The sequence below is a fragment of the Barbus barbus genome, assembly GCF_936440315.1.
Source record: "Barbus barbus genome assembly, chromosome: 1".
Taxonomy (NCBI): Eukaryota; Metazoa; Chordata; class Actinopteri; order Cypriniformes; family Cyprinidae; genus Barbus; species Barbus barbus.
The window spans coordinates 30,407,668-30,428,470 of NC_136729.1; the positions used below are offsets into that span (position 1 = coordinate 30,407,668).

Here is a 20,803-nt window from a genome sequence, read left to right on the forward strand (position 1 = left end):
ATATTCCTTGTAATATTTACTGTACCAACTTCATGCAATTATTTTTGCATTCCATTGTAATTACTGCAAGTCTATATTAAAAGCAATCACCTTTTCAAAAAAGAGAGATTCAGCACCAATTCCAAGTTTGCTGGCTTCAGCCATCGAATGGTCTTTTCCCATAAATTTTTGCTTTTTCTGTTGAAGAGTTAAAAGAGGATGAATAATGCTGGTTGATAATATAATGTAAAAAAAAAACCAGCAATTTTTAATTTAAAGTTTTACTCAAAATTACCTTAACAGGGGGCGTAGTGGGCGGCCCTGGGTGTCTGCGGATTTGACAGCCATTCTGATTAAACCTCTGCTTACTGTTCAGTTGGGGTCTCTTTACGGTCACCCCATGATCAATACGCACAGATTCAGCCTTCTCAGCTGTAGTCTTACTCAATAACTGAGGATAAGAGAAAAAAGCAGAGTGAGTTCAGCTCCATGATTTTTTGATATTACCACAGATCTCAACAGACCAGATCTCAAAACCTACCACTGAACTGTTAGCATCTGGCAGGAACTGGCCAAATTCTGAAAGAAGGTCCTCTTGGTTCTTAAAGAGCTGGGCCACCTGAGCATAGACCTGCTGCTCTGTGAGAGTGGGTGTGTAGTTTCCCCCTGCCTCCTTAGCATTACGCTGCTCCTTCTATACAACAAACAAAACACGAGTTTACAGTAAGCATGCAACATAAAGGGCTGTAAACACACACTACTAGGGATGCACTGAATGTTTGGCCGAAAATAGAGCAAATAGAACCGAACAATAACGTGACGCGATCAAATAGACGTGCACACTAGGGTTGTGACGGTGAGGAAATTTTCCCACCGGTTAATCGGTAATATCGGTATCACCGTGTGGGGGGTGGGGGGGGGGGGGGGGGTGTTTGAGTTTTCCCTCTTTTCCTTGCTTTCCTTCCCTTTTAAATAGCCTAGTTTGAAAAAGCACCGTGCGCATTTTACTTTCACTTTTAAATTTGCGGCAATTCCGTATCAAGCAGTTGTTTGAGTTTTCCCTCTTTCCTTTGCTTAAATGGCTTATAAAAGCATTGTGCGCATTTTACTTTCACTTTTAAAATAGCGGCAATTCGACATCAATTGCTTGAATTCAATTCAAGCAACAACAAAATACGAAGTAGAGCATAGAACTTTTATTAACAAAACAAATAAAAATACACCATGCTATGCCTAATATAAAATAACAAATAACTTTAAATAGGTATACAAAACTGAAAATCAGTAAAGAATGAGGAACAAATAATTTTGAAACGTAGAACGTTTATTAGCAAAACGAATAAGAATGTTTGGAGGCACGGACGGCATACACCTTGATGTAAAATAATGGCAAAAAAAAAATACACAGTTTAAATAAAATAAAAATCAGCAAATACTGAGGAACCAAATAAATGAGAAAATTCCATTATGACGTAGATTAATGGCAGAAGTCAACAGGCTTTTCAAAATCCAATATTTTTAAAACAGGCGCTTTTACATTTAGTTTTGAAACTCTTCCGCCATTGTCTTGTCTTTTTCCCCTCACTCTTCTTGTCAGTCAGCTCTCCTCACGCGTCATAAATGAAATCTGATCTGTGATGCGCGACTGTCGTTCGTTTGGTGCGCTGCATTGAGTAGCCGCGTTCGGTTTTAATTGTAGTGTCCTCTAACTGAACTAAACGAACTACAATAAAAATCAAAACGACGGTGGGGGACGGTGCCATTATATGCCATTCATAAATGTTAGTATTGTAATTTTACTGTTGTTCTGTAAAATAAAATAAAAAAGACAATAATAATGATAACAATAATTAGGGCTGCACAATTAATCGAAGGCGATTGTTATGCGCATTTTGTCAGTAAAGCCAATTCTGTAATCAGTAATAAATCTCCAGCACGTACTTTCAGATTGAGCAGCATTTACTACACAGAGCCGGAGTTCACACACAACTGAATCGCACGATAATGAAATCGAAGATATCGTTCTGCGATAATGACTTGACTAGCTTCTCAGTGAACTACGGCTCTGTGTAGTAAATGCTGCTCTGAGAGCGCCCTCTGGCCTTCGGATGGAGATTAACTGCTGATCACAGAACCTTGCTTCACTGACAAAATGCACATGACAATCGCAGCTTTTGCTTAATCGCGATGTCATTTCGATTTATCGTACAGCATAATAATTACAACAGCTCTATTAATATATTTGTTATAACATTCACAAATAGTGTTCTAATTGGGATCTGTAATATTTTCTAATGTTTTAAAAGAAGTCTCTTCTGCTCAGCAAGGCTGCATTTATTTGTCCAGTACAAAATACAAGCCTGATTCAAGAAGGGGGTCTCAAATGGCCAAAATATATGACTTTACTAACGTATAATTTAAAGTTAAATTGTGCTTTGTTGGTATAATGTCTACTAGAATTAAAAATGTTTAGTGTTAAGTAAATATTTTTAAATTGTTGTTTTGTTATTGATTTTTTTCTTTGAAAAACAAGACAAAACCGTAAAAAGCATATTTTGGCATATTTGATTTATGCAATGGTGAAAAAACTGGCAAAAAGCATTGGAGAAAAAACCCGAAAAACCATGTTCGGTATTCAGACTTCGGCCTTCAGCCCAGTGTTTCATTTTGTTCAGTTTCGGTCAAGAATTTTCATTTCAGTGCATCCCTTCACATTACGGTTTCAAAATTTGAAGTCGGTAAGATTTATTAAATGTTTTTGAACAAAAATACAATAAAAACAGTAATGGTTTTAGTCTTTCGGACCCAAACTTTTGATAGCGTACTTGGGTGAATAAAAAGGTTGGTTGTACTACACAGCGGTACAGAGCATTCTGACATACAGATATTGTCCTCAGTGCCTCAGCTCTCACCTGGTATGTGTGCAGAATTTCCAAGAAGGATTTGTAGACCTCTGGCTGGCCCTGAAACCGGTTCTTGATTTTGTTCACGTAGTTGATAGCGTGGTTGAACTCCACAGGCTGGTTGTTCTGCAGCGGGGTTGAACCGGCAGTGCTGCTGCTGATGGGAGTGTGGGACTGGACCGAGGGCGAGCGCGGGGAGGCGTACGAGGGAATGGACGGATTAGGCTGGCTGGTTGGGGTAAGTGCAGGAGACTGCATTGGCTGTGGAAAACAAAATTAATTTAAACAACTTTGCAAATATACAACCCAAGTATGTGCAGAGGGTAAAACAACTCCATTTTACCTTGCTGATCTTGGCAGGGGTTGGCTGGCTAGGGATGACCAAGGCTGCAGTGCTGGTGGGAGCTGCTGTTTGGGTTTGGTGTTGCGCTGGCTGTGTTATGGGAAGGTTTTGAACAGAGATACCATGCGGGGTGATGTGGTGGATCTGGCCGGGAGTGGTCACATTAACCAGATCATTGGTCTGAACCTCAATCTTGTAGCCAGGAGGCAAGAAGGTGTTGAAGCCCATGATGAGGTCTGGATGGCCCTTGAAGAGCTGGGAGACTCTGCTGATCACACCTGGTGTATCAATGCTGACAACACAAGGACGGTGCATTTATGGTATTTGATTTGCAGTATCCTTGAGTCCAAGAATACGATCATAAAAGTGCTTGCAAGAAAAGCACTGTTTGGATATTCCTGTCTCCTAAATTCTTAACACCAAGCATTAAAGATCTGCAATTAAAACCACGCCATTAAAACATTTGTAATCATGTTATTATTTAATTTTGACATGATGATTAAGTTTAGTTTTTTATACTATAGAAATTTAATGCTGAAAATTACAAAATTTCCCATTTACTAACACAGAATGATTACTGGCCATTCAAAACCTAACCAACAGCGGCGATGCATGCATAGCAATTCGTGACTCTCTTACATCTTAAACTTTCTTATACCTATTTTAGGGCCCTATGAAATCGGTTTTATTTTTTTCCCCAAATTCCATTTTATTTTTTTCCAATTTGTTTTTTTTTTTTCTTCTGTTTTAATTTTTCTGGATTCTGTTTTAATTTTCCTGAACTTGTTTTTAATGGTTAAATTAAATTATTAATCAAAAAGCATGCTACAAATCAAGAAACTTATAAAATTTCACATCAATTTATTGAAAGTTTAACAAAAAAAAAAAAAAAAAAAAAAAAAAAACTTTGAAACCTATGAATTTTTATTTTATTTTATCATGTTATTTGTTACCAAAATCTGTTTAAGCATTATTTGAATGCATAAAAACAACTAAATTTTTTACAATAGCCCTATTAAAGTTTTTTTTTTTTTTTTGTATATTTACATTTTTCTGATTATCAAATGAAGGTATAAAACATTTATTTAAATTTATCTTTTAATCAAATGAAAGTTCAACAAATTATTTTTTTTTGCGACAAAGGGGTTTATTATTAAAATTAAAACATGGACAAAATGGCCTATTGTGTGATTATTCTTTTAAATGGAAACAATTATATTATCAAGATGTAATGTTGGACTTTGGTGTCCCCAGAATGCGTCTGTGAAGTTTCAGCCCAAAATACCTCACTGATCATTTATTATAACTACTAGAAAACATAACACATTTTGGGGTGTCTCTAAAAACAAAAAGAGCTGTTTTGGAGTGTATCACTTTAAATGCAAATGAGCTGCATGTCCCTGCCCGTCAATTACAGACTTATTGGTATACAAAGTAGTATTTTGTCTATTTTCAAAATGTTATTTAAAACATTATTATTTAAAATATATAATTAAAAAAATAATAAGGTCGTGTGGCAAAAATTTATTTGTTCCTGTTTGATACTGTGACTTGACTTGACCTTTATCAGGACTCGACTTGACTCGCTTGAGGTGAACCACTGACTTGACTTGCTTGATTTGTTTGTACTGTGACTTGAACATGTGTGACTTGCTCCCACCTCTGGGCTGTAGTAACTAACAGTAACTCGCAGTGGTGTATAAAGTATCTGAAAGCCATACTCAAGTAAAAGTACAGATACCTTACCAGGAAATGACTTTGGTAGAAGTCACCGCTTAGAATATTACTTGAGTAAAAGTCATAAAGTATGTGATATTTATTGTACTTAAGTACAAAACGTATGTTTTCAATCTTAAACATACTTAAGTATTGAAAGTAAAAGTAGAAGTAAATGCAAAATGGAAAAGAAGCAAATAAATATATCCAAAAAAATGTCATACACAGCTTGAGCAGCAAGATTGTGTTCAGTTTTAAATCTTTCTTCCATTTTGTATTTTTGGGTAAGAATAAGAAGCACTTCATCCGGTTCTTAGTGACTTTCATTCCAACATAAGAACACATTTCTGGAATCTGCATCTGAAATAGCATTTACAGAGTTTAATATATCGCAGAGGGGACATGGACGCATTTAAACTGCAGTTACAGATGCATAAATAGGCCTAATGTTTTGTTTTTAACATAAAACGTTGAATACTGATATTTAAAATTATTTAAGACATGAAAAAAAAATAGTCGATATGTGAAATTAAAACGGCCAGTATGTGGCAGCATGTGACTGTTAATGAGTGAGTGATTGAGATTCAACTGATTCATTCAGAAACAAAGCATTTGACTGTGTTAATGAGTGAATCACTGAATCATTTTTATCATCCGATTCGTTCAAAAAGCTGATTCATTCATTAAGTAAACACCGTCCATTGCTCAGAGATGCAAAACAGTGCTGTGATCTTTCTTTGGAACTATTTTACGTTGGCAAAATTGAGCAAAAACAAGTAATATTATGTGTAAAATGTAAGTCACTTATTGCTTTACTGAACTTGTATAAATGATTATTAAATGTTATGCTGATATCTGCAGAAAAACGGTACTCTTTGTGTGATATAGATTAAGTTAACTATATTAAATTATATACATATAAAAAGCATACAGAAGCATTTTTTGCCGGTGAATGCCTGGACTTTTGAGATTTAATGGACTAATAAATTACGTGCGTGCACTCTGTGTGTGATTTGGTGATATAGCCTACTTGATAATGTCAGATCGCACATCATTACAACAACACTTACCATATTATCACAGAATAATATAGCACTACTCTGACACTTTTGAGAGAAGCACAGACTCACAGAGGTAATCTCTCTCTCCTCTCATAACTTAGTTATTTACTGTATTTTAGGGCTGTTGCGATTCGTCGATTTTAGTCGATTTTTAAAAAAATCGGCGACTTCAGTTTCCTCTGGTCGACTAACCGGCAAAATACCGGAATATCACGATTCTTTGTCATGTTGGTTTTACTATTTTGGTTTTACAAGTTGTCTGAGCATTACAGCCAAACTAGAAAGACAAAGATGCATGGCAGATATTTAGGCCAAAGTGGGCGAAGATAAAAATCTTTGTCATCATTTTATCTTTCTTATTAAAAAATAAGAACAAAGACACACATTACAAATACACATAATATACAAATAAAACAAACAGTGCTTTATTTTCAGGTACAATAGGTGTATTTAGCAGAGCATTCAATGAAATTGAATGAACAAATATAAAAATAAAACACTAGATAGACTGATTCCTAAAGTAACTGTGTTAAAGTTTTTCAGTCAAGAATAGTGAGTGATTTTTCTCTTTGCGTTTTATTGTTTTGTTAACGTTAAATGAATAGTTCCCCCAAAAATAAATATTCTGTCATCTGTCAATTCTGTCATAATGTTTTATTTTTATACCATTATTTACTCACAAGTTGTTTTAAACCTGAATGAGTTTCTTTCTTCTGCTGAACATAAATGCTGTTTTGAAGAAGGTGGAAAACCAAACAGTTGCTGGTCCTCAGTGACTTCCATAGGAGTTTTCTTTCCTGCTATCAAAGTCAATGTAGACCAGCAACTGTTTGGTTACCCTCATTCTTCAAAATATCTTATTTTGTGTTCAGCACAATAAATTAATAGAGGGTTGGGACAACATGTGAGTGAGTAAATAATGACAGAAATTAAATTTTAGGGTGAACTATCCCTTTAATGACAGTCAACAGCACGTTTAGTGTCCTGTCCCTTTAAGACCTGCACGCATCTAATATACAGGCAATCATCCGTTTCTCTCTTAACAATTTACTTTCATTTTAGAGATAACCAACTGAGTCTGTATGTAAACCTTGTGTGTTTTGACAGTATTAGCGCAAAAGATAAGTTAGTTGAGTAATCAGGCGCTGTTAGACAGGCTTTTTAGTGTGCGTGCTTCAGGTGTATGAGCTCAGAAAAAAGCCACGTCAGACCAGCAATGAAACATTTAACCAGCAAGGCTTGTGTGCAAATAATGTACTTTTGCGATCGCGAATAAGTGCAGTGTCCTGTCAGAGTAACTCTACTGCTGTATGTCGTGTTGTACAGTATATAGAGACGGAGGCCAGAACTGTATTTGACATAATGTGTGCTGAAGCACGATACTACGATATTTCTTCAAAAGCAGATCGTGGAGACATTTTTATCGTCCACGATCAGAAATCGTCATATCGCACACCCCTAGTGGCATCCCTATTGTATTTACTACATTAGTCTACTATCCGTTACGGTTTAAAATTACGTTTTGGAATTAGCAAGGGAGGCGTTGGATGACATGCGGAAGAAATAATCCTACATTTAAGTAGAAAAACCAGACGAATGCCTTGAAATATATCATCTGATGAATGTCTTGAGGTGTGGAAACCGTAGTATAAGCGGAATAATTGACTTCGGTCCATTGAATTATTAGAAAAATAATGTTACTTATAACGTATCTTCAGTAGACATGTGCCAATATTCGGTAATGCGATATATCACGGTAATGAATATGCACGATACTGTTATCGTGGGCAATTAAAAATGCCATGAATAATTATTACAAATTATTCCGATTTTTTGAATGCATTTTAAGAATATTTTTCCCATCAACTGGTCACAATCCACAACACTGCGGTATGCTGCGTGAAAGACGTGCGCACACTGATGTAAACAAGCACGGATGAGAAGTGCATGGCACAGTGCTCTCAAACTCAGTTTCTGGAGCGCCACAGCTCTGCAGAGTTTCTCATCACTGTCTCAAAAACTGTTGTGCTTTGTTGGTTCTCAAACTCAAGGTGAATACTGAGTGTAATGAGCAGTTCTAATTTAACATTTATTTTCTTAAAAGCCTGACACCTTGAAATGCTATACTTTAGCTGCCTTGCAAAGCATTTGTACTTTCATCTGAAAATGCAGAACATTTGAAAACAAGAATAGAATTCATCAGTAAATCAAAAATGAATTTTAAAAGAAAATAAATAGTATACTGTACACAGGTATGATTACTGTTCTTTCAAAATAAATGAAGAATTGCTCTGTTCAGTGCTTGGCCTACTGGCACAAACAGTTCTTCTCCTCTATCACTGTCAATGAACAGAGGGGCCAGAGCACAAAAGCAGCCACAAGCACATACAAAGACCGGTTAAGTGTCTCTCAGCTACCTTGGCCGAGCATAAAGTCCCAAGGGTGCTCACCAAAACTAGACCAACCCATTCGAAGTGTGGAGCTAGACCGAACTAGAAGGGACAGAAACAATACAAGTCCCAAGAACAAAAAAAATCTAACAAAAACAAAACTCAAACTGACCTTTGAGACTTGAACTCCTTCATGATATCCAGGAAGTCATTGTAGACCTGCGGCTGATTGCCAAACTGAAGCTTAACTTGATCCAAATACGACAGAGCATCTTCAACCTGAAATTACATTCATCTCAGCTCTCCAGCAATCCATCTCAACTAACGCATATAATTCCCATGCTCTTCTAAACAAATCTCTTACCTTGAGCCTTTGAAACTGCTGCTGACCCAGTGTTGGGGCAGGGGCAGGGGTAGGTGTAGCATGAGAGTGACCCTGGCCCACAGGCTGGACAGCTGGCCCATGGTGATGAGGCCCACTGTGCACAGCTGAATTGCTGGTATGTCCATGTCCACCAGAACTCTGGGCCATTGACAACTGTTAGAGCAGAATGAGAAATGGTTAATGATCAGGCCTGCTTACATAAATATGAGTATATACAGAAAACTGTTGATAACTTTTTGACTTTTGTACCTGATAGGTCTGTGAGACAGAGTACTGCATGCTGGACGATGGCTGCATGTTGTCTGGTGCCGTCTCGTAGAGGGAGGAGGCAGAGTTAAGGACGCGGTGCTGAAAGCTGTCCACACCCCCGGGGAGCCGCCGCTGAGAGCCGATCACTGTGTCCTGATCCTCCAAGCACCGCTTCATTATGTACTCATGCTCCTCACTGCGGCGGAATCTACAACAAACAAACAAACAGAAAATATTCATATGAAAGCTACCACTAAATATAAATACACTACCAGACAAAAAGTTAGACACACTTGACTGAATTCATGTTTCTTATGATCTTAAACTGTTTGAACAACAAAATACCAAAGGTCTGGGTTAACTATTCCTTTAAAAACCAAAAAATAATCTAAAGAAATAGGTTTTGTAGACAAATACATGCAGTCACATATAAATCAACAAAACTAATAAGCATTCTTTTAATGTGTGAATTGGACTAGATAGTGAAATCAAACAAAGTGTCAGGTGGCACTTCAAGAAGTTTGGTTGAGAAAAGCCCAGAGTGTTACTATGCAGACTCTAAAACATAGGATAGTTTTAATTTGTTCACCATTTTGTGACTGGACGATTTTCAAACTTCCATGTGTGCAATTTCATAGTTTCAAAGACTTCACTAATATTCCAAAATGTGCCAACAATGAATGCATAAATGATGGACATACTCATTTTTTTGGGCGTCTCGCTGCAGGATACAAGATCCAGGGGGCGTGGTTGGATCCAGCTCCTCCCACTTTACACATACCTAAACCTACTCATCTCCACCCCCTGATCCCTAAATCCACCAATCTCCACCCCCTAGATGTGGATCCAACCACGCTCCCTGGATATTGTGGACTGCAGCGAGTCCTACTTGAACGGATACCGCGATGTTATGAGAGTTGCCATTACTCACATGAGACTGCGACAAAACTTTAAACAATGTTACAGCTTTCTATGAACCTGTGTAGGCGGAGAGTAGTGTGTGTAGACAGTTACACTTTAAGGAAAACATGCTAGGGCCTGTGCGCTGTCTCACTTTTATTTGAATGACTAAAGTCTGTTTTATCCAACCGGATAGTTTCGCGTCGTCTGAATGTGTGTGTGTCAGGCCTGAGACCATATGACCCACACACTTCACAACAAACTATAATGCATCGTAAAACATGCTCGGATGCACGTAATTTATTATGCATTTAAATATGTGCGTTTGCATGTTTACTAGTGTTCTGGATCTCAAAACGCGCTTGATCAAACCAGTAAACCTTCTTGAACCTCTACGAGGCGTAAAAGAGGCGGCGAGCAGTAACCGCCTCTGTCCGATGCAGAGTTCACACCAACACAAACTGATCATCACACTAAAATAAAAACACGATCCGACCACTAGCGCTTCCCTAATCGATCAAAAACGGCAAATAACATCTAATAACCCACCAAACAACGAGAACATGCGATAAGGCAGTTTGATTAGCACTCGATGTTGCCAACTGTTTCTAGCTACAAATCAGGAAGTCCTACTGAATGGTTTCTACCGGTAAACACACAACTGCTCAGTGATCAAAGCAGCACTGTTATACGGTAGTTCAGAAGACACAAATAAGCCAGTACTGATTGCTGACAGGTCAAAGGCAGTGATATGATATAATGATAGTTAACGTTAGACCTTCAGGATGAGCAGCTGATGAACGGAGCAGAGCTTAAAAACCTTGTGTAGCCATTCAGGCTAAGTGCAGCAAGCTAGCGCATCGACAAATACTCTTATATAATCACTAGCTTGACATGCATCACTTCAAAAAAAAAAACAAACACATGATTTAATGTCGCTATCTTTGAATTTCACGTCACCCGTGTGATTTACTGGCGATCTAGAGAGTATAGTGGTTTAAGCGTCATTAACTGTGAGAGTTAGCTACTTTTAGCCTGAATGAAGCACTGCGACGACGACAGCTAGCGAGCGTCCGCTAGCACCCAGAGCCAACTCACCCCGCAACAGACTCCGGATCACTTCTTTCTGCTCCGCCGATAAATCAAAGCCTATGAAGCCTGGTAACAGCGCTCTCAAACGTTGAATCGTGTAAGGTTTGGATTTGAATGGCAAATTAAAATACACGTAAGCACCATTCAGTCAAGGCGCCAGACCTCAAATTGCATGCTAGGTTGCTAATTGGCTAACATGGGAAAACAACCTCAGCAGGAGGATCCTTTCTATCGGGGGCGTGGTCTTTGAGGAGGCGGTACCAACAAACTCCAACCGAGAACAGCGATTGGTGGAGCGCTGGTGAAATTCGAATATATCAGGTTTCTGCAGGATTTATCCTCCCGCCTCCTCTGACAAAAGGAATAGCAATGGGGATTTTGATTCATCTTAGAGACTCGACTCTTTTGAATCTGTTCACTAAAGATTCATACTGATCTGTTCGCTGTTGCATTCAGTGATTTCTTTTGCAGGTTACATTGGTTATGGTTCCTTGCAATTGCATTCTTCCCTACTATGTAGCAGTGTTTTGGAGTAACTAGTTACATGTAACGGAATTACGTAATTTAATTAAAATATAAATGTTACTGTAATCTGTTACAGTTACTGAGAATTTTTTTTAATTAAATTACAGTTACATATGAAAATGTTAACTATTACAAAGGCAGTGGTGTCTGTGCTTTAAAATTAAATAATCTTAATTAAAATCATGAAGGATTTTGAAAGTCTGACAGTAACCTGTCTCGCGTATCTTGTCAGTGTCTGCGCTTGCTTGGCCATTTGTTGTGATAAAATAAGGAAAGTGTGTTCAAGCGCCAGCAGAAAACAGTGTAAAGAAATACTCTTTGAGAGAAGCAGTCTTTATCAGCGGAAGTTAAAAGTAGCTCGTAATGGCTCGTTTCCACTGAGCGGTACGGTTCGGTACAGTACGGTACGGTACGCAATTATGTCCGTTTCCATTGAATGGTACCAAAATAGCGTACCGTATCATACCACTTTTTTGGTATCCTTTCGTTGGGGTACCTAGCACAGCAAAGGGTAGCAAAAGGGTGGAGCTAAACTCACTGCAGAAGTTGATTGGTTTACTAGAATCGTCACTTGTGCGTGATACAAGGGGATAAAGCTTCTCCGTCGCTCGTTCCGCTCTGCTGTGTTCTGCTTATTACACCAGAGCGTGCAAACACACACACAAAAATATAACAGTGTATTTTATACTTTTATATTTTCACACAGACAATAGCCGTTTCTCAATATGTGTTCTTGTCTGTTCTTGTGGACTTGTGAAACGTCATTGCCCAAAAACCCGCATAATTTTCAAAATATTACTGTTATTCTGTCATGAAATGTAGTTTTAAGAGTTTATCAGGCGAGAATGTAGTCGTTTAAAACTCAAATCTGCGGTTTATTTATAAAGATATAGCGCCTATTTGAAAATTTGCTATGCCGATTTCGAAGCTCCAGGCGATCAGCGGGTGCTCAGTGCTCATGTATCCGCCTCGAGCAGCCTTACGCTCGGCTAGTCCTTCCGACATTTGCCGCTGGCTCTGATGTCTCTGTGGTGATTAAACGAGAATCAATTCGTGTTGTGTATATTTAACATATAAATTCGTGGTCTCATGAATCTATTATTTGTTCGTGGTCATATCATTTTGACTGAGCACAAGTTTAACTTTATATTTATTTTGAACTTTACCGTAGTAACTTGCAGCGCTGACTTTGTAGCAAACGTTTGACTGTGAATTGTTTGCTTTTGTCTTTATTTCCTCTTATATAAAACTCTTATACTTTTATAATGGCTATTATTGTTCATTAAAACTGACATAAAAGAGGCAGAGTTGTGCTTATTGTCGCGCTTTATTGTTGATCGCTACATTTCGGCATACACCATGCCTATCAATTAAAGGGTACTGTTGGCAGTGGAAACGCAAGCCTGATCAGGATTACCGTACCAAATCGTACTGTACTGTACCGTACCGCTCAGTGGAAACGAGGCAGAAGTGTATGTACTCGTCTTAGGGTGTGTCATTTCTGTGTCACCATTATAGTGGTCAGCGTTTGCTTTAGTTGGGCTCTTGACCCTTATATTTATAAAGTTAGATTTTGCTTTGCTGTTATAACAGAATTATAACAGACAGACAAACAAGGAAAAAGTGTGTATATATATATATATACATATACACACACATATAAACGTGTGTGTGTGTATTGTTTTTCCTAAATCTCTGAACTCAATTAGAGCCAAATCTCTGATTTAGATCATTGTTGATTATAGCAGTCTTGTGATTCATTAGCATAGGATTACCAGCATTTTCAATACAAGTCGAGGGATTTCTTGTTGTTTGTTCAAAAATCTTTGAAAAGGGTCTATTATTTAGACACACGAACATCAAGAATCAACCTGTGAATCTCAACAACGGTGACAATCAAAAAAGCATGTTGCAGTGCATTCTGGGTGCCGCCAATCAATTTCATCCATGGCATCCATTGCGGTGTGAATAAACTATTAGCTGAATTTTCTTAGTAATTTCCTTTATTCTTACTATTATTAACCCTTTTAATTATTTAACACTGTAGAATAACAGTATTTTTATAATCAACAAGGTAAATCTGACTGTTTTAGGCTCTAAATGAGTTTGGCGATATAGATCAAATGATTGTTATGTGAAACATTACCAACATCACATGACCTCTTTTTGTTTGTCTGTCTGTTATAATTCTGTTATAACAGCAGAGCAAAGTCTAACTTTAAAAATGTAAGAGTCAAGAGCCCAACTAAAGTAAACGCTGACCACTATAATGGTGACACAGAAATTGTGATTTTCATCTTTGGTGATTCTGCTCGTTAACATCAGGTGTCTTAAATAATGGTCAATCACCACTCAATGAATCTCTTAATTACCTCATTAACTTTAACTCTGCTTCAGTGTTAATTTAACATTCTTATTTCACACTCTTGAGTGTGGTCTCACACGTACTCTCAGGAGAGTTAATTTCACTCTGGATTTTTTGCTGTGTAGCAACTTCACATTTTCAGTCTTTTTATTATAGTGTAACAGTATTGTTATACAATATTATATATAATATATTATACTGCTTTATAATAATAATTGTGTATAACATAGACATATCCACGGATTTGCATTGATTTTGCCTTTGTAATAATAGTCCTGCACGAAATGAGGAAATTCTGCGATGTGTGATAAGTTTTTTTTGTGTGGAGCCACAGGAGCGTGAGCATAGAGCGCAGCTACAAAGTGCTTCGGAAAGAAGGAGAAAGCCGCGCGCCTAGCTTTTTCCACGCGTTTTTAGGCGCGACATGCGAATGTGGTTTTGTTTTGAAGGAGAAAAAAGGCATAATGCTGGACTCGGTCGAGACCAACGAGAACATTTGGCGAGTCCAATAACCAAGTCCGAGTGCAAACACCAACGAGTCCGAGACGATAGAAAAATGTCTCGAGTCCGTATTCGAGTACTACAGCCCTACGCTTCAACCTCTGCTCTTCTAACTTTTAGCCATGCTTTTTGTCATCACTTTCTGTGCTCTTTGAATGTCATTCCAGCGTGCTCTGGCCTACATGTCAGCTGCTACCACAATGAGAAGGAAAACTACCTAGTCCCGTTACATTCTTTTATCCTTTTATTTTAGTTTCTTTTTTTTCCGTTGCGTTTCGTGTTCAAAAGTTAAGTTTGCCGCAAAGTCCAGTTCGACTGCACCTGCTTCAAACTGCAACTAGCAACTGAAACCATCACCAGCCAACGCCCATTGGCTTCCCAAGACATCACTACAAACGACCACAGCCACTGTCTGCAAGACAATGACTCAAGGGAATCCCTTAACATGCAAGCAAGTACAACTCCAGATTTTTGCTGAGCTGGTGCATTTAATATAAAATTTAGCCTCCTTGAGAAACTCAATGCGAGGATTAATTAAGTGATTGATGGTTGTTCAGGTCTATGCAATTGCACATATTGCTGTAAACTTGGGATTTCACATGATCATTTTCTTAAACTCATCCTTTTCTCACTTTCTCTCTTTCTGCAATGTGTGAATGTGTGTCTTCATGTGTTAGATTAGTTTGTCTTAGGTTTATATAAATAAAATCTTATTTATATTGAAAAGAGAAGTATCTTGTGCTTTGTACTTACAAGGTATGTCTTTATCTGCCGATCTTGTTACTGTACTATTAAATAGTGTTTTCACTATATTTTGGATTTTAATATTCAGTGCAGAGTTGATGTTATATGACTTGTTCAATTAATCGCTGCCGCCTCAGTGATCAGGTGTGAAACAGTAGCCCCTTTCTCACAGTAATACCAGTAAATTGCCATAAAATTACAGGAACGACTTTACCGGAAAATTCAAAAATGGGCTGTTCACACAGGCAACGACATTCCGTATTTTTTCCGGAAAAGCACCATTCACACATCCATCCAAAATACTGGTAAATTCTGGGACATCATTAACCTCCAATGACTGCGCTTGTATTTGTAAACATGGAGGGGTATATGCGGTCAGTCTTTTTGTTGATGGTTTCATTTTTGTATCAAACTTTTGCATTCATGCAGCTGCTTTTGTCCCAGAGACATCGTAATAGACGACTACACACCAGACCTTAATTTGTAAATTTCGAGGTCCTAGAACAAAGTGGGCTAATGGTTCCGGCATGTGATTAGAGGAGGGAGAGGTAACGGAGCATTCAGCCGATCACATTGGTGGCCAGCTTAAGTGATTAACAGCGTGCATCAGTTGCTTTTATTAAATTTTGAAAACAGCAATTTCCAGGCCTAGGGGGAAAAAAATACAAACAAAATTATTATTAATCATGTCCAGAATTTCGTGGGGGATTGTGTGTATATTACATAGTGTTGTCTATGTGTTGAATGTGTTGTCACGATATCCCGATACGTATTTCGTGACTTAAACAGGAGCGTGCGAGCCATACTGTATGTGTATAGGCAATTCTTCACAGTCTGATCACCTTATTTCATTACAGAACAGCGAGAAAACTATACAAACAACATATCACATTAATACGCATTAATTATGACTAAAGGCTGTATAGAAGGATTAAATTAAAGGTTTAAAACTTTGTTGTATTAAACATATACTGCTTACGTTTGTGATGAAATATTCTACAATTGCATAAAACTGAAGTTGTTCAAATAAAGAAATATTTCCAACCCATAGACGATAATTAAAAATAAGTTTGATCATCTTAATCGAGTTATTCTCTGTGATTGCATGCGAAGATTGAATATTGTTATACTGCGAACAAGAGCGGGAGGTTAATCACAACGAATATAATTCAAAAATAAACAAAATAATATTAAAAATAAAATGAAATCAGTCCGAGTATTCCTCTGGCAGTAACTTGAGCTGCGTGCTCTTCATTAATCTGACTGGCAGCGCTGACAGTCGCTTCGCTCAGATAGGCTAATGTTACACATTAAAATGAGGGATGACATGATGCATGGTTTGGAATCACTATAAATAAGCAGTTTTAAAATTTACGTTTATTGTGATAAAGAAAGTGAAGTGACATTCAGCCAAGTACGCTGACCCATACTCAGAATTCGTGCTCTGCATTTAACCCATCCAAAGTGCACACACACACACTGTGAACACACACACGGAGCAGTGGGCAGCCATTTATGCTGCGGCGCCCAGGGAGCAGTTGGGGATTCGGTGCCTTGCTCAAGGGCACCTCAGTCGTGGTATTGAGGGTGGAGAGAGCGCTGGACATTCACTCCCCCCACCTACAATCCCTGCCGGCCCAAGACTCGAACCCGGAACCTTTGGATTACGAGTCCGACTCTCTAACCATTAGGCCATGACTTCCCCAACTTCCCAAAGGCCAATACCCGCAACCTCACACCAAATTTCAGGCCTTGTAGATAGGCAAGCATATATATAAATCATTTAGTAAGCAGAAATCCGAAATTTACCTTAACACATTAGAGGAAGATGTGACTGAATTGATGCTTGAAGAATGCACTTCCAGCAGCCATGATAAACAGCAGTTGGGGGTTAAAGTTTTCTATGTATGCACAATTTGATTTGACGAAAGTCACGAGACTTCTCTCTATCCAATCACATTAATGGATAAAAAAAATAAATAAATTAAAATAAGCATGTAACGACCACAAACGGATGAAAATAGGGGAGTAAAAGTACCGATACATCACTTAAAATGTACTCAAGTAAACGTAAAAGTACAACATTTCTAAACTACTCAAAAAAAGTACAATTACTGATAAAAACTACTTAATTACTGTAACGTGAGTATTTGTTAAGCCTCATACCTTCTATGCAGATATCAGACAACAATTTAAGATATTGTATCAATGCATTCTATGGCACCTTTAAAGCAGTGCATTAACATAGAACAGCGATTAAAATGAATGGTTTTAATGCATCGGCTTTGTCACACACACACACACACACACACACACACACACGTGTTCGGTACGGTCACACTGTATATCTGTTATTCAAGAAACTTTTGAAAAGTTTAAAAAACTATTTATGAAAAAAATCTTCAGAAACTATTTGCATGAAAATCAAACATTGTTTTTTTTATCGTATAATTTAAAAATGTTTATGTACTGTATAAATACAAAATGCATTAAAAAGGAGGGGGGAGGGGGGTGGTATTGTAATACATGTTTTGACTGAACAAATTACTGATCACGCATACCCCTTAGCAGATTTTCAGTTGCGCCCTTGGGCTAGCTCTTTCCAATCACACAGAAGAGCTACAAAGTAGCTCAAATTGCTGAAAAACATAAGGCTGGCCATGATAGAAAGGTGTTAGAACAGCAATGCAGTGCATTGCAGTTTGCTGCGTATTGGGCTGTGTAGCCTCAGACTGATTATAGTGCCCATTCAGACCCCATTCCACTGCCGAAAGCATCTAAATAGGCATGTGAGTGTCAGAACTGGACCACAGAGCAATGCAAGGAGGTTGTCTGGTCTGATGAATCACATTTTCTTTTAGATCTGGTGCCTGGGTCCATGTGTGTTGTTTACCAGGGGAAGTGATGGCAGCAGGATGCACTAAGGGAAGAAATCAAGCCTGCGGAGACAGTGTTCTGCTGGGTCACCTTTTGTCCTGGCATTCATGTGGATGTTCCTTTGACACGTATCACCTACGTAAAGAATGTTTCAGACCATATAAACCCCTTCATGATGTTCCTGGATGGCAGTGGTACCTTTAACCAGATAATGCACCCTGCCACACTACAAACTGCTCAGGAATGGTGTAAGGAACATGACAAACAAATCAAGGTGTTGCCTTGGCCTGTAAACATTCACAAGATCCCAATCCAATTGAGCAACTATGGGATGTGCTGGACCAACATATCCAAACCATCAAGGCCCCATCTTCCAACATGCAGGACTCAAAGGATCTGCTGCCTTGGTGTCAGACACCACAGGACACGTTTAAAGGTCTTGTGAAGGTCATGTCTCAATACATTAGAGCTGTTTTGGCAGCATGAGGGGTACCTGCATGATATTAGGCAGGTGGTTTTAGTGTTGTGACTGATCAGTGTAGCAAATTAGCTCAAAAGGGAATGTATATAAATAATTACAATTAATTATGATTAATTACAATTATTTATATCAGCTGCCAGTAGTAACTGTAGCAGAATTAAATTGCCATCATCTTATCTGTTAATCTAATCGTCCAGGGTACATTCAGTGTAAGTTCATATCAACTCTAAGAAAGGATATTTTCGTGGCCACAGAAAATAATTTCCTAAGTATTAATGCATTAGAGCATGTAGTAAGGATCAAAATCGTAAAGGGATATTAATTTGCAAGGCAGAATCAGAAACTCATGTAATTTGTGCACAAGAGTTTTATTAACGAAACACTAACACAAACTAGTCTAACAAACAAACAAACATACAGTCACTCATACATGGGGAGTTGAATGAGAGTTGATGGATGAAACCATCAGGAAACCAAAGAATGAAGCTATGAAAAGAGTCAGTTAACCACCTGAGTAAAACCATCAGCGCCGTTTATTACGGGGTCTATATCTTATACTAAACCTCTGTTTTGTTTAGTTAAATGTACAATACTTGCATTGCCTTGGTCGTTGACGAGTGTCCTGATGCAGTCTCGGATGAAAGTCTTGATGGTTTCAAGGTTTTGGACTTGCGATTACAGTCTTCTTGTTTTTTTTTTTGTTTTGTTTTTTTTTGTGAACAATTTTTATTTTATTTTATTTAAAAGGCAATCTCAAGTACTCAAGAAAAGAAACAAACAAAAAAAAAAAACATACATGAGTACAAAAACAACAATGGACCGCATGATTGTACGAGGAGAAAAGAGCAAACAACTGAAGCAGAAACAACATAATTATCAGTTAGGATCAGGGAGAATTACTTTTCACAAGATATGCACAGGCAATTCTGTCAGCATTATCACCATTTCTGTCTAAAATGGAAATATTTAAATTTCATCAAACAATTATCAAAACCTTTAGTTTTATTGTCAGTCGCAGCAAAAGAGACCACCTCGTAATATTTATTATTGCATCTATGAACATCATCCATCCACAAATGAGCTTTCTGGATCAAAGCAATGTCAACCTTTTTTCGTCACAGTAGTTGTAAAAAACTTGTACATCTATGGGGGCCATTTAAACCATTGACATTACAATTTATTATATTAAGATCAGTCATTACTATCAAACTAATAAGTGAACTGAACAAATGAGAGAAAGTTGTACTGCAAATGAATTAATTCAAGTCTGCCTTTAAAAATGAATTAACATAAAGAAAACCCACCCCATAAAACTTGGGGTGAAAACTCCAGGCTGCCGCCCTCCGCTGTCTTAATCAGTGACAGTAACATGGCAGCCAGTACCATTCTTTAGAACACCGCCATTAGCCCTATTATAAGAGAACAGAATAACTTTGAGTGATAAAGTGGGGTTAAAAAAAAAGAGTATGTGTACTTTCCATAACGAGGAAACAAACATAAATAATTGTATCATGTACAGTGAAAACTGTACATTAGTGATAACAAGTTTCCTAGTTTACATGAAGAACTGCCAGTAGTCGATTGATACATGAAGTTCTAGATCAGTAAATCAGAAGTTGAGTCACTCTGTATTATCTAACCCTTATGCCACGTCCATCCCAGGAGAATGAGGAGCAGGAATGGAGCTTAGGAATTGACTCGCTTCGTCCGGCGCATTAGTTTGGTCTCGCCGTGTTTCATGACGATCTTCAGCGTAGCAGGATGCTGAAGAAAGGTCTGCAGACCTGCCTCTTTCAATTCCTTCCGTATTGCACTGAAGGAGCTCTGCTTCTTTGCCGTCGCGTGAGAGAAGTCGTGGGAAGAAGCTCAACATCGCACCATCACCCGCTTTCACAGAACCACGGTGTCTTGCTTCATTAAGGATCAAAGTCCTGTCGTTGTAGCGTAACAGATTGAAGAGAAACACGGTTTGGAGTGATCCGTTGAAGCTCTGGAGTAAACTCGTGCGCGCGTTCAATCTCGATATCTCTGCCCGCAAGTGATGGGATCCAGATCAGCAGTGACCGTTTCAGAAAGCCAGTCGGGTCATCCTTCTCGGCTCCTTCAGGTAGTCCCAGCAGGTGGAGATTACTGCGTCTGCTGCGGTCTTGTAAATCAGTCACCTGCTGCTCGAGGGCATCCAGACGGCCAGTGTGTTCGCCAATCACTTTTTTCTGCTCTCTCTGTTCCCCGATTAAAAAGTCAACTTTAGAGCATATATTCTGGATTGTAGTTATGTCAGAGGTTAATTCG

The 20,803-nt window shown here is 38.2% G+C and overlaps 1 protein-coding gene across 1 annotated transcript in view; it reads right to left on the reverse strand.

The window, feature by feature from the left end:
- Window positions 1–11,254, reverse strand: part of LOC306873507 (paired amphipathic helix protein Sin3a-like) — a 29,424-nt gene extending 18,170 nt beyond the window's left edge. Inside the window, exons 1-9 of the mRNA XM_079422844.1 lie at window positions 11,025–11,254; window positions 9,027–9,234; window positions 8,757–8,930; window positions 8,565–8,671; window positions 3,226–3,517; window positions 2,892–3,143; window positions 521–673; window positions 275–430; window positions 91–177 (exon numbers count right to left, since the gene is read on the reverse strand). Coding sequence (XP_079278970.1) covers window positions 91–177; window positions 275–430; window positions 521–673; window positions 2,892–3,143; window positions 3,226–3,517; window positions 8,565–8,671; window positions 8,757–8,930; window positions 9,027–9,203 — 1,398 coding nt within the window. The 5' untranslated portion in view covers window positions 9,204–9,234; window positions 11,025–11,254. The remainder of the gene's footprint in view (window positions 1–90; window positions 178–274; window positions 431–520; window positions 674–2,891; window positions 3,144–3,225; window positions 3,518–8,564; window positions 8,672–8,756; window positions 8,931–9,026; window positions 9,235–11,024) is intronic.
- Window positions 11,255–20,803: the final 9,549 nt, after the last annotated feature.